This window comes from Nelusetta ayraudi, unplaced genomic scaffold (assembly GCF_046127955.1).
Source record: "Nelusetta ayraudi isolate G7.1 ecotype Tasmania unplaced genomic scaffold, CSIRO-AGI_Nayr_v1 ptg000075l, whole genome shotgun sequence".
Classification (NCBI taxonomy): Eukaryota; Metazoa; Chordata; class Actinopteri; order Tetraodontiformes; family Monacanthidae; genus Nelusetta; species Nelusetta ayraudi.
This window is the reverse complement of record NW_027466125.1, coordinates 571,915-597,500: the sequence shown is the minus strand read 5'-3', so window position 1 is coordinate 597,500 and position 25,586 is coordinate 571,915. Positions and strand designations below refer to the sequence as shown.

Sequence of the window (25,586 nt, the reverse complement as noted above, 5' to 3'; positions counted from 1 at the left end):
AGCCACACCCAGTTCTGTAAACCAGAAGAGTAAACTGTGTGTGCGTGCGTGTTATGCAATCGTAATGATTGCCAACGTTTATTGCTGCAATTTTTACAGTCACATTCAGTAAATGTCAAGATAAGTGTTCTGGCTTCAAGGGTAAAAAAAAAAATGCAGTGAGCGTTTTATGAACCATATAAATCTCACAACTTAAATCAAACTTGAAGACAGACATTAGCAGTTTAATGGCAATTAAAATGACATAATTTATTTCAGGTTGAGTTATGCACAGTGCACATTAAAAATTGAATAAAGTTGAAGAAGTTAATGCTGCAGTACCGACTGTGGCCACTAGATGGTGTTGTTGTTCCACTTTAGCGCCTCCTCAGGCTCAAAATTGACAGTTCAAACTTTTTATTGTTATTATCGAGGGTTTTTTTTTCATTTAAAAAACTTTTTTTTTTTTTTTTTCAAATGGATTTTCCAGATCTGGTCCTGAACCTTCAAACTTCATCAAAGCTTCTCTGTCTGTCTCGCTCTCTCCGTCGCTCTCTGCTCCGCCAGGTGGTGGAGGCGGCCAACGCCACGACCTTCAACTGCCACGCCAGCCTGAGCAACCAGACGGAGGTGCTGGTGCCGAGCTTCGACTCGCGCCTCTACATGCTCTGCTTCCTGCCCGCCGTCGTCCTGCTGGTCTTCACGCCCAACCTCAAGTACCTGGCACCGCTGTCCCTGGTGGCCAACCTGGTTATGACGGCCAGCCTGATCCTCATCTACGTCTACTCAATAATGGTGAGTGTGTGTGCCCTCCCCTCTACCCTGTCAGTCCACCGTGTCTGAGTCTCTTTCTTTTTAATGAGCCGTTTCTGATCAGAGTGCCTCCTAATGCCAGTGGACAATGTACACGAGTGATATTTTGAAGAATGGCTTTCTCACCCCTGGCGGGGGCTTCAGGACCCTAATATAGCTTCAGTACGGAGGCTGCGTTAAATGCTGCGGTCCGAACTGATGAAATCCAGCGCAACTCTGTCATCCCCTTCATCAGCTGGAAGTGCAACCAATCTCCCCCAAGTTTAAAAATAATACATATATGAGTCATTAACCTCACTCGGGTGGATTGACAAGTCAGGGTGGCGTAGGTATGATCCTATTGCTACTACTGCTATACAACAATGATAATAATAATAACAATAATAATACAGTTTTTGGTCATTTTTGCCAAGAATGAAAATAATTCAAATCACTTTTTATGGAGTTTTTACATTTTTTTTGAAATTTTTTGAAAGTTTTGACACTGATTTTGTTCCATTATAAAAATTAGGTGCATAGAAAACTAAAAGCAGTACAATTATTATTATTATTATTGTTATTATTATTATTATTATTATTATTATTATTATTATTATTGTTATTATTATCATTATTATTATTATTATGAATGAATATGAACAAGTGAATGAATGAATACTTTTGGTTTTAAAAAAACAACAACACAAAATTACAATCATGTTTTTACAAAATAATTCATCAGAAAGCAACCGAAAAAGGAATACACTGAAGCCCCAAGGCTTATTTTTGCCTATCCTGTACCATCATAGGATTATCTAAATAATTCACAATAAAACGCAATCAAATGCGATCAAATTTCATTGTAACCTTTGTTAATTTTAGATTTTAAAGTCTTGAGTTCATCGTTTAGTCCATTCCATAATTTTACACCCGAAACTGACACATCTGCACTTGAGATTTGTTCTGACTTTGTGAGTTTGAAACATTAGCAATCCTCCGCCTTGCTTCAACATCTTTTGAATACAAACAGGAATTTACTTATTGACCACTCAAAACGGAATTTCTAATGTTTTTGAATGTACAATGTCCTGAAATTTTAATGTGTGTGATCTTATAAAAAGTAGAATCGTGGTATCCGAATTCATATTAATAGCTCTTTTCTGCAGTTTAAATATTGGATCAAAGTTCGGTTCATATGCATTTCCCCAAATTTCAACGCAGTATGTCATACAAGGCATCGCAATTGAAAAGTACTGCAAATGAAGGCAGTTCTTATTCTGTAGGCCTCTGGTTTTGTAAATAATAGAAATAGACTTGGATCATTTCGGTTTTACATGTTTCATTTGAGCCTTCCAACAAACTTTATTGTCTATTATTACTCCCAAGAACTTGGTTTCATGAACTCTTTCAATTTCAACATTGTATAAATTCAGTTTCACCTCAGTGTGTCTTACTCAGACAATAACTGAGACACTAGATAGAAGCTGGAGTCCAGTGGTGGGTCAGGTGGGTCTTCAGGTGTGTTTTAAATGTGTTGCTGAGGATGGGGAATGGGGCCGGTCACAGAGAAAGATCTGTGACCCCCCCCCCCAAAAAAAAAGGTCTGCAGTCTGGTGTGAGGGTTGGAGAGGAGACCCTCAGACCCTCGAGGATCACAGGCTGCAGGAGCTGGAGGAGGTTTGAGAGGAGCTGAGGAGCTGAATCAGAGAGTTTGGAGGTGGATTTTCTGCCTGGCTGGTAAATAGTACAGGGAAACATCAGGGCTGGTAGCAGAGAGTTTTATCGGGAAATGTGGGGTTTTTATCTCAGTCTTCCAGTCAGAAATAAAGTGGGTAGACATTCAGAGAACCTAGATCGGTACAGACTGGTAGGAATCTGTGGAGGACTAAAAAAAAAAAGAAAAAAAGTGGCTCAAAACAGGAAAGTGACTCCACTGAATGGATGCGAGAGCCTCGCGTCTTGCGCCGGGGTTACAGATGGAGGGACAAGTGAGAGCGACAGAACTCCTGATGACCTTCTTCCTGCTGCTGGAATATCTCATCTGCCAGGCGCAGATACATGGAAGTCCTGCTCCTGTTAAGGAGGAGGAGGTGGTAGAGGTGGGGATGGGAAAAAAAAGGCAATTTCCTGCATCAGGAGCCGCATGTAGAGATCTAAGAGACACACGAGGCCCCGTGAGCAGCTGCTGCGGCTGCGGCAGCGGCTGATGAATCATCTGAGCGTGGAATTATGGGAGACGGAAGGCTGCAAGCATTAAAACGAGAAAAATAATTAGTCTGAGGTGTCATTCCGTTACTGTCCACCGGGTTTGATTTCTGGGTTTTTTAGCTTGGAGTCAGACGCGTCCTGCCCACCGCTTAAGGAAATAAATAAATAAATAAATAAAATGGACTCAATCGCAATGAAACGACAGGCAGGTTCTGCCACCGCAGCTGAAAACTCATTTGTGGGTTTGCGAATGCAAGAGGTGAACTCCTCTTCTTCTTCTCATCCATTCTCCTTCTTCCTCTTCCTCCTCATTCTCCTCCTGCTCCTCCTCATTTTCCTACTCCTTCTCCTCCCTCTTCTTCCTCCTCCTTCTCCTCCTCCTCCCTCCTTCATTCTCGCCCCTCTTCATCTTCCTCCGAACTCACCTCTCCCGCTCATCACTTGCTCCTCCCCACCCTTACACCTTGTCCTTTCTCCTCTTCCTCCTCCCTCACCTCATCTTTTTCCTTCTCATCCTCCTCCCCACCCCTCATCCTTCTCCTCCTCTCCCTCTTCTTGTCTTCCTCCTCCTCCCGCTTATCACTTGCTCCTCCCCACCCTTCCACCTTGTCCTTTCTCCTCCTCCTCCTCCCTCTCCTCATCTTCCTCCTCCTTCCACTCTCCCCCCCCCCCCTCCCCTAGCTGTACACACGGTCACAGTAAATGCAGCACAGAGGAACTGGGAAACGGGTTGCTGCTGTAGATTTTCACTGCCAGACTGTTAAAGGCGTTGAACCAGTTTCAGCAGCTCACAAAAGAAAACTCCACTATTGGAGCAGTGGAGTTTTTCAGAAGAAATGGGCATTTCTTCAATCTGTGCTGTTATTGTCACCTACACTTGTAGAAATAAAGTGGGTTTTTTTTTTTTTTTTTTTTTTAATCACTCTTGCCCTGTCCCCTTCAGAACATCACTTATCCCATCAACCTGCCGGCGGTGGGCAACCCCAAAGACTACCCTCTCTTCTTCGGCACGGCCATCTTCGCCTTCGAGGGCATCGGTGTGGTACGTCCCGACCAGCTGCAGCCTTCATCATCATCTTTATTATTACTTTTCTTACTGTAATGAATTTGTCTTCTGCAATCTGGGCTCACAGCTCCACTTACTGTGTGCGTTCTGCAGGTTCTCCCTCTGGAGAACAAGATGCAGCGACCGCAGAGCTTCGTCTGCGTGCTCTACCTGGGGATGGGCATCGTCACCTTCCTCTACATCAGCCTGGGCACCATCGGATACATGTGCTTCGGCGCCACCATCGGCGGCAGCATCACCCTCAACCTGCCCAACTGCTGGTGAGACCCTCGCAGATGATCCCCTACCCGGGCAACTCTGATCCGAGGCAGTGTCCGAGATAACTAGAACTTGTTAGGAGACAGCAGGGCAAACGCAGGAGCTGTTACTGTTAGGGAGTCCTCATCACGTCTTTTTGGTCCCGATCCGATCCCGATTTTTTTAATGATCCAATCTTTTTTCTCACCTTGAATAAACTGAATCCATTGGATTCAGACCTTTTTCTTGGTGCATTGCAAAATAAATTGGATCGTTCACCTCAATGATCAATCAATGCTTTGCTTGACACTTTTTGCAGGAAACCACCAAATCAAAATAAACCTAAATCAGTGTAACAGCTCACAGCTAACACATCTAACTTGTCTTTTCTAAAACTAGCAAGCAGCGTCTGGTAGCGGCGCTATATTCCTTGTATTCTGCTTTTTGTTTCTTGAGAAACCAAATTAAATTAGTTGTGTTATAGGAAGCTCCGTTGCTGCCACCGTGTGATACCATCAGCTTGCAGACTTTGCACTTTGCTGCGGGTCTGCATTCGTCTTCCAACTCGTATGGAATGGAAACATGGCCGACATCGTTGTTTTGTTAACAAATGTGGAGACGTGCGGCTGGGTGGAAACCTTGGATCTCAGTACGTCACGTCCATTCGGAGCACGGCAGTGACGACTAGCAGAGGGCAGAAATGCGCCTATTATTTATACACTGTGGACTCTAAATGTATAACATTTTTGATATTTTAAGATCGGACAGGGATCTTAAACGCAGTTCGGCCGATCCCTGATCTAATAAAATATGCTAGATCAGCATCCCGATCCGATGATTTGGGTCGAGACGTCCCTATTAATTGTGCAATACTGTCAGCAGACGGCAGTCACACTGCCAGTTGCTGTGTCTTAACTGTTTTTATGTTGGTAAAATCTTACTATACATAAATGAAAGTATAAAATCGCGGTTCAGTGAAATTAATTTGGTTTTCCTGCCCTTAGATCGGTTCTTCTTTACATCTAAGAATATACATCTTATATATACTGTCAAACTCAGGAGAGGGAGGGTGAGCGCTGCAATCGTTACCACTTGATGTCACTGTTATTTCTCAAAATCTCTGAATGTTGCACACTGGACCTTTGATGATTTGTTCCATAACTCGTCCTCACATTCTCGACGTCTTATGTAAACTGCAGTTTTAATGTGTCGCAGACAGTTGAGGAGACTGGTGGGGTAGCTTTCCCGCTCGGCAGAGGTCAGCTGTGTATTTTTTTGTATCATCGGTACGATCACTGAGTGGTCGTCAATAAAAATTTTAATTTATATCGCCGCTCGTTACCGCCCCCTGGTGGAGCTGTTTGTTTGGCATTCGGACCTTTGTGGTCGATACACAAAACTCATATCAAATCCCAACAGTTGTGAAGCTTCCACCTCCTCCCCACCCCCCTCCCTACTCTTCCCCTTGTTTCATTTCGCCGCTGAGCACAATTAGTTTTTTTTATACTGATAACAACGTGACGAAAATCGAAAGGCTCGGATTAGAGACGTTTTGCTTATCACTTCTTTCATGCTGTTTTCTCTGGGGTTTTTTTCCTCCCAAAAAAAAAAAAATCCTCCTGTGTCTCCTGCTCTCACTTCGCTAATTAGTGGAACAGATTGGCTGCTCAACAAGGCTGAGAAAAACCTCCAGAAAACTATAATCACCAGCAGTGTCTGGGCTCTCCAGCAGACCGATCATTCCCGTCCCCGTCCCCCCCCTCCACATCCACACACACACACACACACACACCTCCTCAATGAACTGTAGTCTCTGACTTATCCCTTCCTTGTCCCTCCCTCCGTCCCCCTCCAGGACGTACCAGATCGTGAAGCTTCTCTACTGCTTTGGCATCTTCATCACCTTTGCGCTGCAGTTCTACGTCCCGGCGGAGATCCTCATCCCACCGGCAGTGGCCCGTGTGCCGCCCCGGTGGGAGACGGCCGTCAACCTGCTGCTGCGCACCGCCATGGTCATCTTCACCTGTGAGTGGGAGAGAAATTATATTCATACGTATATATTGTGAGGTTTTTTTTTGTGTTTTTTTTTTTTAAATATATTTTTTGTTTTTGTAACCATTCAAGACACACGAACCGAAGGCTTTAGTTCAGCGTCTAGTGGGTTGCGACCAGAAAGTGGCTCATGGAACCGTTTTGATTGGTTCAAGGCTTTGTGGGCATGTTCCTTTTGTTTCTTTTAATGGGATTTTAAAATGGACAGAAAGAAATGTTGGCCATTTGTTTTGCAATACGATTCAATAATTTCAATAATTTATATGACAGATATGATAGAAAGTGGGCTGGCGTTTTTATTTTCGTGGAATGAATTTGGGTCGTAACTTCATGATAAGGCAAAAAAGATGTGGGTCCTGAGCAGGGTTATAGTCGTTACAATATAATATAGTAATAATATAGTATAATATATAATATAGTATAATATAGTCGAACAATTTTGTTAATTGAAATAGATAAAAATTTCAAATTACAAGACAAAAACGTTAACCAACTTAAACTGTTTTGTGCGTTTTGATAACCATCTAATCCAAACTTAAATTGAAGTCATATTTCCCTTCATTTTTGTCTCTGTCAAATGAATATTTGCCAAGGAAAATGTCATTTTTAGTTTTACGCAGCAGCACCTAAATGCACCTCGCGTTCTGCGGCGTCACCTCTCTTTCACAGCAGTAGCTTAACGAATGACTCACGCAGCAGCAAGGTCCGATATGGGACTTTTTCAAATGTGACGAGGAGAGTGAAACAAACAAATGTCTTGCTGTGAGAGAAAGAAAAGACAAAAATATGTGGCTTGCTTCTAAAGGGGAAAAACCTGACAAACCTTCCATGTAAGAAGCTCGCACAAAGCGGCTAACCTTACCTACCTACTTACCTTGAGTACCTAAACAAGCTGGCGTCTGTCGGTCCGCTCCCCTGCCGCCGCCCTCCGAAAGGGAAGCAACATCTCGGCTAGGTAGCGCTGGGAAGGAGACAACTGGAACAGCTTTCACCGACGACCAAGCTGATGGTCAGTTAATACACAGGAACACCACGAGCAGGAAGATGTATTAGTGAACATGTTTATTGAGCCTTCAAAAGGCCCGGTGCTGCAAGAGTGAACAACCTTTTTGGAGCTAAGCTGGAAAAGGCTTTGCTGGTAATTTTTGAATTTTTTGTTTTTTTGTTTGGCCAGATGTGTCTCACACAGTGTTCATCGGTAATGCACTTTGTATGTATTCCTTGATGTAGTCAAAAAGTCAGTTATAATTAACTCACCCTTAATTTTTTTTAAAAAAACTTCCATCTTTTGTTGAATTTTATGGTACAATAGTCGCTCTGACCTTTTTGAATCCTGCACCGGACATATAACCCAAAGTATGAAACAACTGAAACTGTAACTGAAACCAATACACTACTACACAACTAAACTAAAACAAAGCTTTTTTAGAAAATATAAAAACTAATGAAACCAGCAAACCCACGCTAAAAACTAATTAAAACTAAATTGTGGGGAAATGAGTCGAAACGAAATAAAGCTGAACTAAAATGAAAAATCCAAAAGGATTGTAACTCTGGTCCTGAGGCTCCACCAGTTGAGCAGTTAGTTGAAGACGAGTCCAGGTGGGATCTTTCTTGCTGTCCTCAAAGTGGGACTAAGAGGAGGTCATCAACATCATCATCATCATCATCATCATCATCATCATCATCATCATCATGTTGAGGATCACTGGAGATGGATCTAATAATGATAATAATAATATTATTATCATAATATTATTAATATAATAATATTAATTATTATTATTAATATTATTATTAATAATAATAATAATATTATTATTATTAATAATAATATTAATAATAATAATAATAATAATAATAATGCTATTGTTTTCATTATCATTAAGTCAGTTTGTCAGTTCGTCAGGAGTCACCAATATTAAGCCGTGCACTGTAACAACTGTGTGTGCGTGTGCACGCGTGCACGTGCGTGTGTGAGGGAGAAGACGGGCAGCTCGCTGGCAGGGTCTCTGCTGAGGTTTTCCTAATTGTGTTTGGCGGACGCTGACGAGGGAATACTCCTGGGGGAGGAGCTTGAAAGGGGGGGAGCAAGGGGGGGGGGTTGCGCTGCCCACTGCCCGCCTGCTGCTTCTGCCGCTCCTCCAAAGCGCCGCGTTTGTGTTTGTGGAAAAATCTTCCACCCTCGCTGGGAGTTAGAGCAGCCTCAAGCTTATTTCTTCTCTTACAGACGGTCCGCACTGCATTTAAATGAGCCGGATTTCCACAAGTGTGTGTGTGTGTGTGTGTGTGTGTGTGTGTGTGTGTGTGTGTGTGTGTGTGTGTGTGTGTGTGTGTGTGTGTGTGTGTGTGTGTGTGTGTGTGTGTGTGTGTGTGTGTGTGTGTGTGTGTGCACGCATGCTCTTTTCTTTTTTCTTTTTTTTTTGCTGATCCTGTAATTCTCTGGGCTTGATCAGATTGTGTTGCGGCCGCTCCGAGCCAAGCGGCTAAATTAGAGAGATTAGATTCCAACGCGCTGACTTTGTTTAGCGGTTTACGGCGCGAAGCAGCTGAAACGTGTCGTCTTATTTTCCCCGAGTTTAGGATTCGCCCCGAAAAATGCGATTCACCAGCAGCTGGGAAATGAGCCCTGAACGCTGAGTGTGTCTCTCGGTGTTGCTGTTGCTTTAGTGCTGCAGTCTAATTGATTTGGAGGCCTGATAAAAGAGCCGCAGCAGCAGCTCTTTGAAGAAAAAAAATGCGCCCTATCGCAGCTTTGTCTTAGTTTTGCATGCAGGGATGGAAAATTCTGGTGACCTCAGCTAAAAAGTAGTCGGCTGAGTGAATTCCATGAGAGGTGCGAACAGGGGCGTGGGGGGGCGGAGGGGGTGGAGTTGGTGGTTTGGTGAACGTGGACGATGTCACACCTGCAAAAGCATCAAAGTAAATCAGCGCAAACAAAACAATATCTATGTAAATGTATCAATTTCTATGTAAATCGGCGGACAGATCTCCATATTCGTGCGTCCAAATCGTCGCTGCGATTAGTTTGTTACTGTTGTCACTACGACCGCTCGAAAAACCCCTGGTGTCTGTCGGGGTTGAGCCGGACGGAGCTTTTGTCACTGTGTCTCTCGTGAAAAAAAAGCCAACAGAAAAACACTGAAAGTAATTGCCAGATCTATCCATCCGTCTTTCTTCTTCTTCTTCTTCTTCTTCTTCTTCTTCTTCTTCTTCTTCTTCTTCTTCTTCTTCTTCTTCTTCTTCTATTTCTTTTTCTTTTTCTTTTTCTTTTTCTTTTTCTTGTTCTTCTTCTTCTTCTCAGGGTTTTCAGATTATCGAACCGCAGACAAGGTTTTGAATTCGGATTCTCAGTGGTGGTTGGTTTATGGATGTTGGTGATGGGACTAGTTGCAACTAGTGTAAACCAGCTGGAACTATTTAGATGTACACAAAGGCCACATCACATCCGGCAATTCCAACCAACCAATTAAAAACGGTGAATTTGGTTTAAAAAAAACAGGGGATTTTATTCTCGTCGCAAAGACATCAACATCTGTTCAGACCCTGAGGTGGGTTCTGTAGTGAAGTGATGGATGACGGATGGATGATGACCACAGTTGTAATGCCTGCCGTTTTTTGTTTTTTTTTGGGGGGGGGGGGGGGTGAAAAGGTGAGACAAGGACTTGTGAACATCTCAGTGGGAGAAAATAAAAACAACACACAGGGAGGAGGCGGAAGCGGTAATTGAGTTTGCTGCAGGGGAACAGCTGGATCGATGTCTCATCTGCAGGCAGCAGGCGGGACGGACGGACGGACAGACGGAGACTCACATCCTCACTTGATCCGTCCGCTCTGAAGACACTCGGCTGGATATTGAGTCGCCGCTCAATGCTTCGGTCATTTACTCCGCAATGAAGTTTTGCTGAGAATCACTGAGAGAGTCTTTGACTGGGAACAGAACTCCAGCCAAGCGGCAAACTGCTGCTGCTCCTGGGAGCTTTGGATTTAAAAGTTCTTCACATTTTTACGTCAGAGGAATTTCCTAAGTTCTTGAGTGGAAGTAGAAACCAGACCTGTCACACTAATCAATCAATCAATTAATTTTACTGAATACAATGAGGGACATGCTAGTTTTGCCCACCTCAATAATGTCCATTTGCATGTATAAATAAGCTGGAGTAGTAAAGATTCTCTTTTTTTTTGTGTGGTGCATCATATTATATTGCATTGTTATATTGTTAATTGCGATAATTACCGGGACAGTATATCGCGACAGGGCCGGGTAGAACAAAAAACCCTCTTCGTAAATCCTTCCGACCGCAACTTTGTCAGTTGTGTAGATGATGCTTGATGTTAACAGAACAGCTTCCATCAAGGTCTGTCCGGTGTCGATCCTCACGTCTCACCACCTCACATTGAGGCCTCGTGGGATGGATGGACTAATGGACGCAAAAAAAAAAAAAAAACATGCTATCTTAAACAATAAATCAAACTGATGACCACTGACGAAAGCGACGCTGCCGAAAGAACTTCTCATCTCAGGCTGAAATCAGCATCCTCTCTCTCCATCTCCCTCTCCCTCACTCCTTCCATCCTCACTCTCTGCCTTGCTCCACGCCTCTGGACTCGTGGATGAGTCATGTGTCGCCTGTGGCCACTTCGCACGTACGACATTGTACACTGTTTCAATGTCTGGGGAGGGGGCGGGGGGGAGTCTTCAGGGAGTCAGAGGGTGGATGTTGGAGCTGGAGGAGGACGAGGACGAGGTTGAGGAGTTAGTAGACAAGTAAGAGGAAGATGGGGAGGACGAGGGGGAGAAGTGAGGAGGAAGAGAAGTAGGAGGGGGAGGAGGAGGAGGATGAGGAAGACTTTCATACAGCTGCAGGTGTGTGTATGTGTGTGTGTTAGGATCTTTGGTATTGGTCAGATGCTAGGTAAATCCTCGGCTGGTATTGCCAATATCAATACTTTTCACTTGAGCCGTCATGATCATTGGATCATTTTAATAGTTTTACCCTCAGTTAGTTGATTGGATCATGGTGATCATGATGAAATCTTGGACAAGGTTTTTAGGGCAAATAGACACATTTTTGCCTCGACACCGATAGTCACCTTGGAACTGATACCATCCATTTTTAGATTGATAAGCCCCACCTCCCCGTGGTAGGCGACACACTGCAGGTCTTTTTTTTTCCTTTTTTTTTTTTTTTTTTAATCTTCCTGTCAACATCAAATGTGTGTGTGTGTGAGAACCTCCATCTTGCTCACAATGAAACTTCAAGTCACGCCCCTCTTATTCTATCACTTCAGCCGCAGGATTTTTGATTCCCTCAATTAGCGGCGATCGGAACGCTGCCGAGGAATTATGCAGATGACGGCCGAGCGTAGCGGCGCAGAGCATCGACGCTCAGCATGTCGATGAGCTAATAAAGATGAATGCGGCCATGCGTGTTCATGTGTGTGCGTGGTCGTGTGCGTGTTGGAAGGTCATTTGCATGGAGTGCATGGCCGGGAATGCCGAGGAAGAGGAGGTAGAAGAGGGGGAGGAGAAGGAAGAGGAAGAGGACAAGTGGAGGACAGGGTGAAGGGGAAGGAGGAGGAGGAGGAGGAGGAAAAGGAGTAAGAACAAGAGGAGGAAGAAGAGGAGGAAATGGAAGAGGAGAAAGAAGAAGAGGAGGAGGTGGAGATAGAAGACAGGGAAGGGGTAGAGGAGGAGGAGGAAGAGAAGTAAGAACAAGAGGAGGAAGAAGAAGAGGAGGATAAGGAGGAGGAAGAGGGTAGAGAAGGAGGGTTGCCTGCCGACAGCCGATTGCTTTGGAGTGGTGAAACTGAAGTTGCGTCGCAGCGCCGTCGTGTGAATAGAACCCTGAGAGTCGCAGCTCTTTGAACAAACAGCAGATAGCGCTCTGTGCCGTCCACAGGGAGGCACTTTTGTGTATTTCGATGCTCCGCTTCGGCGCACAATCACAACAACTGGTGTGTGTGTGTGTGTGTGTGTGCGCGTGTGTGTACGCATGTGTGCGTGCGTGCAATGAATCTTCAACGTCAAAACCGGTGGAAACTGCAATTTTTAATTCAACTACATTAAGAGTATATGTGTTTGTTTACAGTTTCATGTCATGTGACCAAATGTGACCTTCTGAAACTTTGACTGGCCCGCTTTGTTTTATGAAGTGGAGCAGAATCAGGAGCCTTCGCCGCCCTTCTTGTGCTCCCAGACCTTCGGATCGGTCGATGAAAACGGTTCTTTTTTGGGGGGATTTTCTTCTCTTTTCTCATGTGATTGGTTGACTTTCATCAGCTGTGTGCTGATTGGTCCAGTTACATTGTGATCCAGCAGCCTGGAATTTCAGATCCTGAACAGACTTTTGATCCAGATCCTTTCATTCCTGTGATCCTGAACGAGTCAAACAGTCGGGATTCAGCACGTGGACGACTGCAGAACTCAAGTATCGTTCATTCAGTCATTCATTCATTTTGTAATGAGCTACAGTGATGTCTTTCTTGGCGATCAACCGAACAATGAAATCAACATTCAGGGCACCAAAAACTACGTCGCACTCTTGTTTTGTTTTATTTTTTTTTACCCTTTTCAGGAAACTGTGATTTGACCTCCTGAGAGGTCGAATTGTTTTAATTGACTTGGTCCCTTCGGATTGGCCGCGGACTGACAGCCCGACGTTATCCTGCCCTTATCTCTGCTTTGATTCTTTAATTTCTCCGTGGGTGAATTCCAAGCCAGAAATTTCAATTCCCCCCCCCCCACACACACACACACACACACACACACACTCACTTATCTCTGCCTGCCTGTGAATGTGACCAGTTTGTTCCCATAATCTGATATGAACTTTCCCCGTCCCGGGAACCTGATTTGCTCAGTGCTGCAGCTTCCATCTAGCCAGAGATCCACGTCGCTTGTTTCAAAATGACACTTTTGTATGTGTGTGTGCGCGCGCGCAGGGTGGATTGATTGATATGGATTTATTCATGGAGCCAAGGCTCTAAACAAGCAGCCGCTTGGGATTATTTATCACTCACGCTGTGCCCCCCCCGAAGCCGTATAATTTGGAGCTGTAATTTCCCTCAATTGTCGTATTTTTTTGCGACAGGAAGCGAACATTATTGCGACCGCGGTGCTTCTTCTTCTTCTTCTTGATAAATTTCTAACAGCTAACAGCAGCGGACACGCAGCCCTGCTTTTTTTCTCTCATTTTTTTAACACCACACACACACACACAAACACACACACACACACAAACCCACTTGCTTATGGCAGTCCATCGTTATCGAGCAATTGCTCCAAAATGTTAAGGTATGGATGGCTATTGGGCTGTGTTACGGCGGTGCATAGCCATGTGGCTGTGCAGGCCGATGTGGGATCCACAAGTTTTGCCACATGAGGGACAGGGGAATACAACACTAGAGGACGTGCGCTGTGCGGCTCGCTGGTGCCTCCGTGCATGACGTTGTATCCTCCTCCTCTGTGGCCTGCTCCTGAAAATAGCTGATGGCAGGTAGACCTCCACCTGTGGCCATCAGCAGCCAGGCACTCGCATGTTGTTGGATTAATGTTGCACTTCTTCGGGAGGGTTTTAAGGTGGGCCTTGAAGCGCTTCTTCTGACCACCAGCAGATCTCTGACCAACTGGAAGCTGGCCATAGAGGATTTGCCGCGAGAGGCGGTGGGGAGGCATACGGATCACATGTCCGACCCGGCATAGTGTTTTTGCCCAAGGAGAACGGATATACTAGGTGTGTGGGACCGGTCATAGATGTCGATGTAGGGCACCCTGTCTTCCCAGGACACGCCAGGGATCCTACGCAGACAACGGATGTGAAAGGCCTCGAGAGAACGCATGTGCCTCTGGTAGGGGGTCCAGGTTTCCGATGCCTACAGTAGTGTATAGAGGCAGACTGCCCTGTACACAGCTGCTTTGGTGGAGGTGGTAAGCTTCCTGTTCTCAAAGACTCTGGAGCTTAGCTGACCAAAGGCAGCAGAGGCCAAGCTGATGCGGGCTTGTATGTCATCGGCAATGTTGCAGGAGGGGGATAGGATGCTGCGTCGAGTGGAACTGTGACAAGGGAGTGACCGTCAATGGTGAAGTTGGGCACACTGGATTGAGGAGTCGATTCTTGAATAACAATCTGTGTTTTCTTGATATTGATTTGCAGACCAATGGCGCTGTATATAGAAGTGACTACATTTAGCGCATGCTGTAGAGATTCAGGTGAGTGGGCAAGGAGAGCACAGTCATCTGCGTACTGTAGCTCCAGGATATGTTGAGTGGTAGTTTTGGTAAAGGCTTGGAGGTGCCGGATATTGAAGAGGTTGCCATCCAGTCTGTACTGTATCTGCACCCTGTCAGAGGGGTCGAGGTGTTTTTGAGAAAGGAGGTGACAGTGGAAAGGAGAATGTTGAAGATTGTCGGGGCGAGGACACACCCTTGCTTGACCCCACATCCACACTGAAGAATGGGGACTGCTGACCCCCAATGCTCACGCAGGCTTGCATCCTGTCATGGAGCTGCCACAGGATACTATTGAACTTTGGTGGAACACCCAACTTCCTCAACACTTTCCACAGCAGTTCATGGTTGACCATGTCGAAGGCTTTGGATGGGTCGATGAAATGCCAGGTACAGGTCTCTGCAGTGTTCTCTGCATTTCTCACGAACCTGTCTAGCAACAAAGATCATGTCTGCAGTACTACGCTCATGCCTTAAGCCACATTGAGACTCCGGCAGGATGTTTTCGGTAACATGAGATGCGAGATGGAAAAGCATGATCTGTGCTAGCACCTTCCCGGCCACTAACAGGAGGGAGATGCTTCTAATGTTGATGCAATCTGCTCTGTTGGGTTTACGCTTGAAGGTTGTAATGATTTTAGCATCCTTCCAATCTTGTGGGATGACTTCAAATGACCAGATGGAAGTGATCCGATGAAGTAGTCTGTGGGTGAGGAGGCATCCGCCATGTTTGAGGATTTCTGCGGGGATTCCATCAAGGCCAGGGCTCTTGTTGTTCTTCAAGCTGGCGATGGCCTTCTGTACCTCAGCAAAGCAAGGGGGAAGTCCAGGCCGTTGACGGGTGCAAGTATGGGAGGTCGTCAAGTATGTCCATTTGGGTTGGGTATGAGGTATTCAGTAGGGTGTTGAAGTGCTCAGCCCATCTGTCCAGGATCTGCAGTTTGTCCTTTTACAGAATGGAGCCGTCTGCTGATCTGACTGGGCTTATGTTTTTCCTCTGTGAGCCATGGATGGACTTGATGCCATCATAGGAGGCATGGGAGTTGTTGGTGTCTGTGTGATGCTGTATCTCACTAGCTTTCTTTGTCCACCAGTCATTCTCCATGGCCCTGAGAGTGTGCTTACATTCAGCCCGGATGGTGTTAAAACGAGCCTTCAGCAAGGTGGATTGGGGGTTAGAGAGATGAGTTGCAAGTGTTTGGTGCTTAGCCTGAAGGATGACATCCTTATGGATGTCTGTAGCACTGTCGTTGAACCAGTCTTGGTGTCTCCACCTGGTGTACCCTACCGACTCTACTGCCACCTGGTGAATGGCAGCGCGTAGGGAGCTCCAGGTAGAGCTGATGGTAGGTTCAACTGGTGTTTTAGGGATCTTGGACAGCTGCAAGGCAATCTGTTCCCTAAACTGGCTGACCGAGTACCCGGACTTCAGTGCGTCGCAGTTGAGCTTCCTGCATGGTGGTGTTTTAAGTGGGTGACTGAGTTCCAGGGTGAGTTTGGTCCTGTTAATGATGGTGATCTGTCCAGCAATCAGCTCCACGCATGGCTGTAGTGACTAGCACCTCCTTTCTGTCAGCTTGGCGGTCAATGATGTAATCCAAGAGATGCCAGTGTTTATAGCGGGTGTTGCCAGGAGGTTTTGTATTTGTTCTTTAGTTGGAAAAAGGTGTTAGTGATCACCAGCCGATGTTCAAAGCAGAGGGTGAGGCCCTTGTCATTTGGTTTGCCAACACCGTGTTGTCCGAGCACACCCGTCCTTAAAACACTGTCAGAGCAGAGCACGATGACTTCGCTCCCGCATAGTGCAAGTGCTGTCCCGATTCTCAGAACGTCAAGTTGAGGGACAAGATTAAGGGCTGTATCGCCCTCAATATTGAGATTCTCCGGCACCACCCTTGGCAGTAAGGTTCTACCCAGAAGGCATTGCGTATTTTCGCCAAAACATCTTCGAAAAATGGTGATGAAGAAAGCGAGCTACAAATGGAAGTATTTTTTTTAGTTAATAAAGATATAAATATTACGAAATCATTTTATTGTCTTAGTTTAAGACTTTTTTTTATGGATTATTGACATCGTTGTTGCGTAACATTTATTATTTTTACTTAACGATGTTTGTCAGCCGGACCAGCGGTCCTGGCTTCACGTTACTTGTATACCTCGTTGTGTAGCGACGGAGGACTTCTTCTTTTTCGTGTTCTTCTTCTTTTTCTCCTTCTTCTTCGTCGTTGTTGTCTTCTTGACAGACTGGACGTAGCTGTGGCGTAAGGCCGCCCCCCACAGTCTGAAGACGTAACTGCACTTAAGGGGTGTCCCATTTCTAAGTCACAAGATAGCCCTGACACTTATTTTTGAGGGCCAAGATTGAGGGCCAAAGATTGAGGGTTAAGGGCCAGGGTTGAGTTTGCGGATTAAGGGAGGAATTGGAATTGGCCCTTACTCACTCGGCTCAGAGTTTTTTCTTTCTTTGTTTCTGTGATATCAGGGGGCGGGATTAGCATGCAGGGGGCGTTGCCCTTTGAAGCCTCTTGATGAGCCTCTCCCACCCTCCTCCCTCAGATCATCACCTACTCCTACTCTTCTTCACTCTTCTCCTTTTCTCTTCCTTCGTCTCCTTCTCATCCTCCTCCTTATCCTCTACCTCGTCTATCGTCTCTTCCTTCATCTCCTCTTCCTCCATCTCTTCCTCCTCATTTTCCTACTCCTTCTCCTCCTCTTCTTCTTCTTCTTCTTCTTCTCCTTCTCCTTCTCCTTCTCCTCTTCCTCTTTCTTCTCCTCATCCTTCTTCTCCTCCGCCTCCTCTGTTTGAATACTTAATGTGTTTCACTCCCTGCTGTACTTGTCCCATCAAAGCTTCAACCTCGCAGGTTAATGCGACATCGCTGCTGATTTCAAAGAACCCTTTAATATCCACCGTGAAGGTGAACCACCACGCTAATGGCGCTAATGATGCTAACGACCATAACGGCAGTGAACATCGCTTCCTCGACTGATTCTTCTTCTTCCTTTTCTTTTCTTCATGATTACTGTGTCAAAAACCGAGGTACACTTTTCCTCGTCTCCTGGTGGCTCCTCTCTGGCTCCCCCCCACCCCCTCTCAGATGAGCAGGAGACCTGCCCCAGGGACAGGCTCCACCCACTATCTAACCCCCGCCAGCCCTGCATTTTTGAAAATTCAATTTGTGATTAATCGCGAGTTAACTGAGAACAGTAATGTGATTAAGCCCTACTTTTAACACATTCAAAGTGTAACTTTGCTTAATAATGCCAAACATTCGACTTCCTGTCCAGTGTCTCTTCTCTTTGCTCTGTTCAGTTTTCCTTGGTGACCTCTAATGACCTTGTGTCCCCCTCTCCCCCGGCAGGCGTCCTGGCCATCCTGATCCCTGAGCTGGACCTGGTCATCTCGCTGGTGGGCTCGGTCAGCAGCAGCTTCCTGGCACTCATCTTCCCGCCCATCCTAGAGGTCTTGACCTTCTACCGGGAGGGTGTTACCCCGCTGGTGGCCGTCAAAAATGCCCTGATCAGCGCCATCGGCCTGGTGGGATTCCTGGCCGGCACCTACGTCTCACTGGAGCAGATTGTGGCCCGCAACGCCCTCAAGCGCAACGAGACGCTGGCCTTCGCCCTGCAGTGAGAGAGAGAGAAAGAGAGAGAGAGAGAGAGAGAGAGAGGAGGTGGGCGAGCGAGCAAGCGAGTGAAGCCCCGCCCACCCAGGAAAAATTGTTGTTGTTGTTGTTTCTGGACAATTGTTTTTTTTGTTTTGTTTTTTTTTTCTTCCCCCAGGCGAGACTCGCTTCCCTTTTTTTGAGGCACTTCGGAGGCATTTTACGTTTTTTTTCTGACTGAAAAAAAGAAAAAAACTACCTCATGACCCGTGTGTCCATTAAAAAGAAAAAACACTTTTTGCTTTTCGTAAGTCCGTCATCATGGTCGTTTCAGTGGGTCCAGAGCTTCAGTCTGAGAACTCGAGGGGGGAATATTTAAAAAAAAAAAAAAAACTCAAAAACATTCCGGCACTTTAATTTTTTTTTCTTTTTTTGGCCTTATTCACCACGGAGATGTCGATGGATGGAACTCGACTCACTGCGGAAAAAGGATTTTTTTTTTTTTTTTTTTTTTTAAATCTAAGGTTTGACTTTAATAAAAAAAAAATCTGCAAAAATGCATCCAGAACTTCAGCCTGGTTGACTGACGACCTGTTAACCTGCGGGTTACAGGGCCAGTGCACCAGTCAGGGGTCGGTGACCTTGACGACCCAGTGGCAACCTGTTCCATCAGTCTGGAGCTCCGAATTCTTTTTGTTGTTGTTTTCAATGTCTTTGTTTTATTCTGTAAGATATTGACTAAACAAATGTTTAATGGTATTTTAAAGACGTGTGTGTGTGTGTGTGTGTGTGTGTGTGTGTGTGTGTGTGTGTGTGTGTGTGTGTGTGTGTGTGTGTGTGTGTGTGTGTGTGTGTGTGTGTGTAATAATAGGTTTTTTTCTATATGAGCTTCATCAGACCGCATCAGAACCACCCCCCACCCCACCCCACCCCACCCCCCCTGCCACTGGCTCACTGTGGCTGCCCTGCTGGAGCCGCAGCAGAAGGACGACGTCCATTTTCATTTTCAATGAAAATGTTGAACATAGTTTTTAATGACAAAAAACTGTTTATTATATACATTGATTTTGGAATTGATCTGATGGAACTTTCTTATTGATTCCCCACTGGGCACTTTAAGAGGATGATGATGATGATGGTGATGATGATGGTGACAATGCCCAAATAAGGCCACAGGTTACTTGAACGTAATGAATCAACACCAGATGAAACTCCTGCCCCTCCACTGGTTCCTCCCATGGATTCACGAGCAGCGTGAGGCTTCTTGAAGCTTCTTGAAGCTTCTTGAAAAGGCTTTAGTCGAGGAGTTTTCTACATTGATGTTGCTGGTTACTTTTGATCCTGCAGCAGCTGTCTGTCTGTCTGTCTGTCGTGTCTTTATTTCTCACACCAGAATAAAAGAAATCAAGTGTTTTAATACAGTCTGGAAGGTCTTTTATTTTTCTTTATCATTTTTTTAAATGAAATTGTGTGTATTCACACACACACACATATGTGTGTATATATATATATATATAATGTGTGTATGTATATATATATATATAAACATATAGATATAGATATAGATATATAGATATATGTGTATATATACATATATATATATACACATAATATATATATATATATATATATGTGTATCACTGATGATGCTGTCCCAGTGCATCCATGAGATGTTTATTTAAAGTTACAGTCTGGCTAAGCCAGTGACTCCTAGGAAAGTCTAGGTGGCAATCAAGGACAGTTTGGTCGACGACTGGAGAGACAGTTGACAGCTCGGAAAGACGGCAACCAGGACAGTATGGGTTAGTACCCCAGCCTGTATCTTTCGCGTGAAAGAACCCAAACAAGCTAGCTACGGAAAGTCCAACAGAGAGATACCCCCAGGAGATCCCGAGAGGGGGGGAGAGGATGAGATCTCCAATCGGACAGACTCCACGTTAACGACCCATGCGAACGAAATGACTACGAGTATGACATGAATCTGCGGCAAGCTGTGCAAAACCCAGCGGGGCCTAAAAATCCACCAGGCCAGAATGAAATGTTTGGGGCTAAAGAGCAAGGTGCAACGCACAGGTCTTGGACCTGGTGAGACGCAGGGGGAGCCCGGACAGGAGGCACCCCACAGATCCAAGTCCCTCCACGCACAGGAGTCTCCCAATCCTTGCAGAGTAGTTCCATAGCAGCGGATTAAATGGCCCCCAGCAAGCAGACGGAGTGACTGGCTACAGTTTGACGAGGATGTGTCCAAAATCATCCAAGCCACAGTCAAGGGAGATGTTGACAGCAGACCCCAAGCAATGAGCACCATCATTGTCAGCTATGGCTCAGAAAGATTTGGATACATCGAGAAGGGTAACAAGGAGACCACCGCCTACACCATGAACCGCAGGGCCACTCAAATACATCAACTGCGCCTTGAGCTTCGGACCCTCAAGAAACAGTTCAAGAGAGCTGCTGAGGAGGACAAGGGGCCTTTTTTAGAGCTGCATAACATCCTGCGGAAGAAGCTGACATCCCTCCGCAGAGCGGAGTGGCACAGGAGGCGGGGAAGAGAGAGAGCAAGGAAGCAAGCGGCCTTCATTACCAATCACTTCCGGTTCGCAAAACAGCTGCTCGGGGACAAGCAAAGCGGCCAGCTTGAGTGCCCAAGAGAGGAAGTGGATCGCTTCCTTCAGAACACCATGAGCGACCCAATGAGGGAACAAGACTTTGGACCCAACAAAGCACTCATCAACCCTGCCCCACCAACAGCAAAGTTCAAGCAGAAATAGCCTAGTCTGAAGGAGGTTGAAGAGGTCATCCAGGCAACCCGCTCAGCTTCTTCCCCTGGTCCCAGCGGAGTACCTTACCTTGCCTACAAGCGCTGCACAGGGCTTCTCAAGCACCTGTGGAAGATCTTGAAAGCGATCTGGCGGGGAGGAAGAGTTGCCGATCAGTGGAGGTGCGCAGAGGGAGTTTGGATCCCCAAGGAGGAGGACTCGAAAAATATCAATCAGTTTCAGACAATCTCGCTTCTGAGTGTGGAAGGGAAGGTGTTTTTCAGCATCGTCTCTCGAAGGCTGACCGAGTTTCTCCTGAAGAACGATTACATCGACACTTCAGTGCAGAAGGGTGGGATTCCTGGAGCTCCCGGCTGTCTAGAGCACACTGGCATTGTCACTCAACTCATCAGAGGCCCATGAGAACAGAGGCGACTTGGCTGTGTTGTGGTTGGACTTGACTAATGCCTACGGGTCCATCCCACACAAGGTAGTTGAGCTAGCACTACACCTCCATCATGTTCCTAGCAAGATCAAGGACTTGATCCTGGATTATTACAATAACTTCAGGCTCAGGGTCTCTTCTGGATCCGTCACGTCAGACTGGCATCGCCTTGAGAAGGGAATAATAACAGGCTGTACTATCTCTGTTATCCTTTTTGCTCTGGCGATGAACATGGTGGTTAAGGCCGTGGAAGCAGAGTGCAGAGGGCCTCTATCTAAATCAGGTGTTCGACAGCCCCCTATAAGAGCCTATATGGACAACCTCACCATCACCACAACATCAGTCCCAGGGAGTAGGTGGATCTTGTAGGGATTGGAGAGACTCATGACATGGGCGAGGATGAGTTTCAAGCCCTCCAAGTCAAGGTCCATGGTACTGAAGAGGGGGAAGGTGGTGGACAAATTCTGGTTTTCAATCTCAGGAATGGCAATCCCATCCATCACGGAGCAACCCGTCAAGAGCTTGGGGAAGCTCTTTGACGCTACCTTGAAAGACTCTGCTGCCATCCAGAAGTCTACCGAAGAGCTAGGAGGGTGGCCCACAAAGGTGGACAAGTCCGGTCTGCCTGGCAGATTCAAAGCTTGGATCTATCAGCATTCCATCTTGCCCAGAGTCTTGTGGACTCTCCTTGTGTATGCAATCCCAATAACAACTGTGGAATCGCTTGAAAGGAAGATCAGCAGCTTTCTGCAGAGATGGCTGGGTCTCCCTCGCCGTCTCAACAGCGCTGCCCTGTATGGGTCAAGCAACACCTTGCAGCTACCGTTCAGTGGGCTTACTGAAGAATTTAAGGTGGCACGTACAAGAGAAGCCCTACAGTACAGGGATTCCAAAGACTGCAAGGTCTCATCAGCTGGGATCGAGGTGAGGACAGGAAGGAAGTGGAAGGCAGCCAAGGCAGTGGAGGTGGCAGAGTCCCACCTAAGGCAAAAGGCACTGGTGGGGGTCGTGGCGATCGGAAGAGCAGGCTTGGGATACTTTCCAAAGACCCAAGTCAGCCAGGCCCAGGGCAGAGACAGACACCAGCTACTCAAGGAAGAGGTCTGAGCAGGCCTGGAAGAAGAGCGAGTGGGCAGAGCAGTGGGACTCCAGCAGCAGGGAGCATGGACTAGGTGGGAGGGCACGTTGCAGCGTAAAGTCACCTGGTCTAACATCATGCAGGCAGACTTCCATCGCGTCCGGTTCCTGGTGCAGGCAGTGTACGATGGCCTCCCCAGCCCAGCAAACCTCCATGTGTGGGGAAAGAGTGAGACACCTTCATGCCCCCTTTGCTCCGGAAGAGGCTCCTTAGAACATCTCCTCAGCAGCTGCTCAAAGGCCCTGGCCGATGGTCGCTACCGTCATGATCAGGTGCTCAAGGCAGTGGCAGAGACTATAGCCTCAGCCATCAACAGCTGCAAACAACATTGCGCTCTGAAGAAGGCAATCCCCTTCATCAAAGCAGGAGAGAGACCCCGGGCAGGTCCACCGAAAACAACAGGCCGCATCGCCTGGTGGGAGGGTATCTGATGTTGCAAGACCCGAAATACCCGATGAGCCCAGGAATCACATCACTGATGATGCTGTCCCGGTGCATCCATGAGATGTTTCTTTAAAGAAAGTGTGTATATATATATATATATGTATGTATATATCTATATATGTGTTCACATATATAGATATACTGTGCATACATACACACACTTGATTGGCCAATTCAATATTTGATGAGCAAATTCAAACCTAATGAAGTGCAGTTCAAACAAATTATTTTGTCGCTACATCTGAGTAAGCGCAATGTTGTTGTTGTTGTGATCTCTTGAGTTATTATGACAATTAAACAGTACAAGTCAGGGCTGATGTTTTCCATAAAGGAAGGGGAGGACTTGAGAAGAAAAAAAAGGAGCAAAAACGAATTCTTCCCAAGGAGAGAAGGAAAAAAAAAACTATGTTAAACAATAGGAAAATCCCCCGCGGTAAGAAATGAGGTGGAAAATGCAAAATCCATTGAAAGTGCAGCCTGTGCGCGCGTGTGTAGGCATGCACTCCATAATGACGAGCTCATATAAAATGCATGGCGCTGCCAGAGACTGAGGGTTAATGTGATTCCACTGCTGGCCAAATGTTAGTGCTGCACAGAGGGAAATTAGCCCCTGCAGAGCTGCTGCCTCTTCTCTCTCTCTCTCTCTCCCTCTCTCTCTCTCTCTCCGGTGATTTGACCGGCCACCCGCTCATTTGTATCAATTAGGCGGCAAAAAAAAAAAAAATTGCTGCGGGCCATGCTGCGGTATGTACTGAGGAAGGAGGCAGAAGATACCGCCATCACGGCCGCATCTTCTCACCTCTAAACTCCCCGCTTAGCTCTTAAATATGCAAATATGCTTCTTCTTCTTCTTCCCTTCACTGTCATGTGAACTTGGAATCAAAATTTGTCAGGCGTGTTAGGTGAAATTATGAAAAAAAAAATTGTATTTTATTATTATTTATTATTCATTTAAATAGGGGGAATAGCAAGATTAGAGACGTATGAGGTGTAGCTAGTAGCTAATGGGCAGTGTTCTAGACTGATCAATTGTGTTTCTACCTCTCGAGATCTGCTATGTTGTGTGAAACATGTTCCGTTTGTGTGTTTTGTGCTGCTAGTTACTGTGGCGCTACGTAGCGCAGTAGCTAGCAGAACCACATGGAAAGGCCGGTGTAGGGACAGAATTAGTACGCCTTCGGAACACCGGAAGTCAGCGATGTTGTCTCTGAAACAGTTGAACAAGTTAGTCAAACGTGTGTAGTTGTTTTCCAGGAACATTTCTGCACACATGGCTGGTTGATCGTGACAGTCGACTTGCAGTCGTGGCAGGCAAATGTTAATGCCAGCAGCTCACCTTGCGGACTCTTGCCAACTCTTGCCAGACGAACAACGTCACAAACAAGTCTGGACCAGCTGAGTTGTGTAGTGTGAGCGACACAACCAACCAATGTGACGCTGCTGGCAATAGCGTGTAGTATGACCTAGGTGTTAATTAGTTAGCTAAGAAAGAAGATTTCAGACAAACTCGCCTTTTTAAAATCAACATTTTCACACGTCTGGTGAGTTGTGAAACAGCCGTGCAGAAGAAGGTTTTCTCCTTCTTCTTTTTTTTTTTTTAACATTCTTTTCGTTTTTCGTTATAATCCAAGCTACCGGGTTTATACCGTCACTGTGCACGTAACCCAGATTTTTTTTGAAGTGCGTAGCGGCCAGCGGCTCCCTCGGTGCCATTGGGAACATCCAGTGGCACCACATTTTTTCGGCAGTGAGCAGCGCAGGTGCCAAGCTTCCCCGCGGACGTTCGGCTTGAAGGATCCACCGCTTCTCATTTCTCCTCTTTTCGCTGTTTTCCATTTCCATAGTGCGAGAGCGGGAAGCCACAGCGGGAGCGATGCGAGTTTTGTTTATTTATTTATTTTTTTCGGCCAGGAGCTGAACAGCCAATCAGTGAGCGACACTGTTAAACTGGAACTGAGCGGCAGCAAAACACGAAGATGGAGCTCAGCAAGCCAGACGATGATTGGATTTTTGCTTTTTTTTTTTTTTTTTTAAATAACGTGATTAAAGGAATAAAGTGAGGACATAATATTTTTCCCACACATTGTTGTAGGTGTAACATAGCGTTCCCTGTGGACAGCTCCAATTGTGGACAACAACTAATAATTTTCACGGGGGGGTTTTATCAGGCTTCCGACCAAATTAAAATTAAAATGCACAATAAAACGTGAGGTTTGCCAGCTTGAGAGCTTCTTCACTTTGTGAACACTGATATTGAAATGGAAAAATGATTCGACTGCGCCGTAGTGAGATGAAAAGCATCTCACTACGGCGCAGTCGAATCATTTTTCCGCACACTTCTGGTCTGACCAGGTGAGGATCCGTTCCCTGTTGAAGGAGTCGAGGGAAGGTTGCGATTTTCTGCTCCTATGCATTTTAAACTGTAACTTGAAAATAAAGAATTTAAACTGCATTTTCATTTAGTTTAACCTGAAGGTGGCGCTGTTCAAGGACTTTTCCAAAATATATTTTTCAATTGATTGAAAAATTGATCTAAAAATTGACGATTGTTTCACTCAAGTTATTTATCAATTGTCTTTTTTTTTTTGCCTATTTTTATTACAGCTTAGGGTCACTGCAAAAGCAGTGTAG

At 45.8% G+C, this 25,586-nt stretch overlaps 1 protein-coding gene, 1 long non-coding RNA gene and 1 pseudogene across 2 annotated transcripts in view; all 3 read left to right on the top strand.

The window, feature by feature from the left end:
• The window catches only part of LOC142899708 (uncharacterized), a 272,243-nt gene extending 252,657 nt beyond the window's left edge, over nt 1-19,586 (top strand). Inside the window, exon 2 of the long non-coding RNA XR_012928801.1 lies at nt 18,265-19,586. This is a non-coding gene — a long non-coding RNA (uncharacterized LOC142899708). The remainder of the gene's footprint in view (nt 1-18,264) is intronic.
• Nucleotides 1-19,586, top strand: part of slc36a1 (solute carrier family 36 member 1) — a 29,306-nt gene extending 9,720 nt beyond the window's left edge. Inside the window, exons 8-12 of the mRNA XM_076043427.1 lie at nt 547-774; nt 3,923-4,021; nt 4,139-4,305; nt 6,138-6,307; nt 17,927-19,586. Coding sequence (XP_075899542.1) covers nt 547-774; nt 3,923-4,021; nt 4,139-4,305; nt 6,138-6,307; nt 17,927-18,198 — 936 coding nt within the window. The 3' untranslated portion in view covers nt 18,199-19,586. The remainder of the gene's footprint in view (nt 1-546; nt 775-3,922; nt 4,022-4,138; nt 4,306-6,137; nt 6,308-17,926) is intronic.
• An 880-nt stretch (nt 19,587-20,466) lies between these two features.
• On the top strand, nt 20,467-22,942 carry LOC142899681 (uncharacterized; annotated as a pseudogene).
• The last annotated feature ends 2,644 nt before the right edge of the window (nt 22,943-25,586 follow it).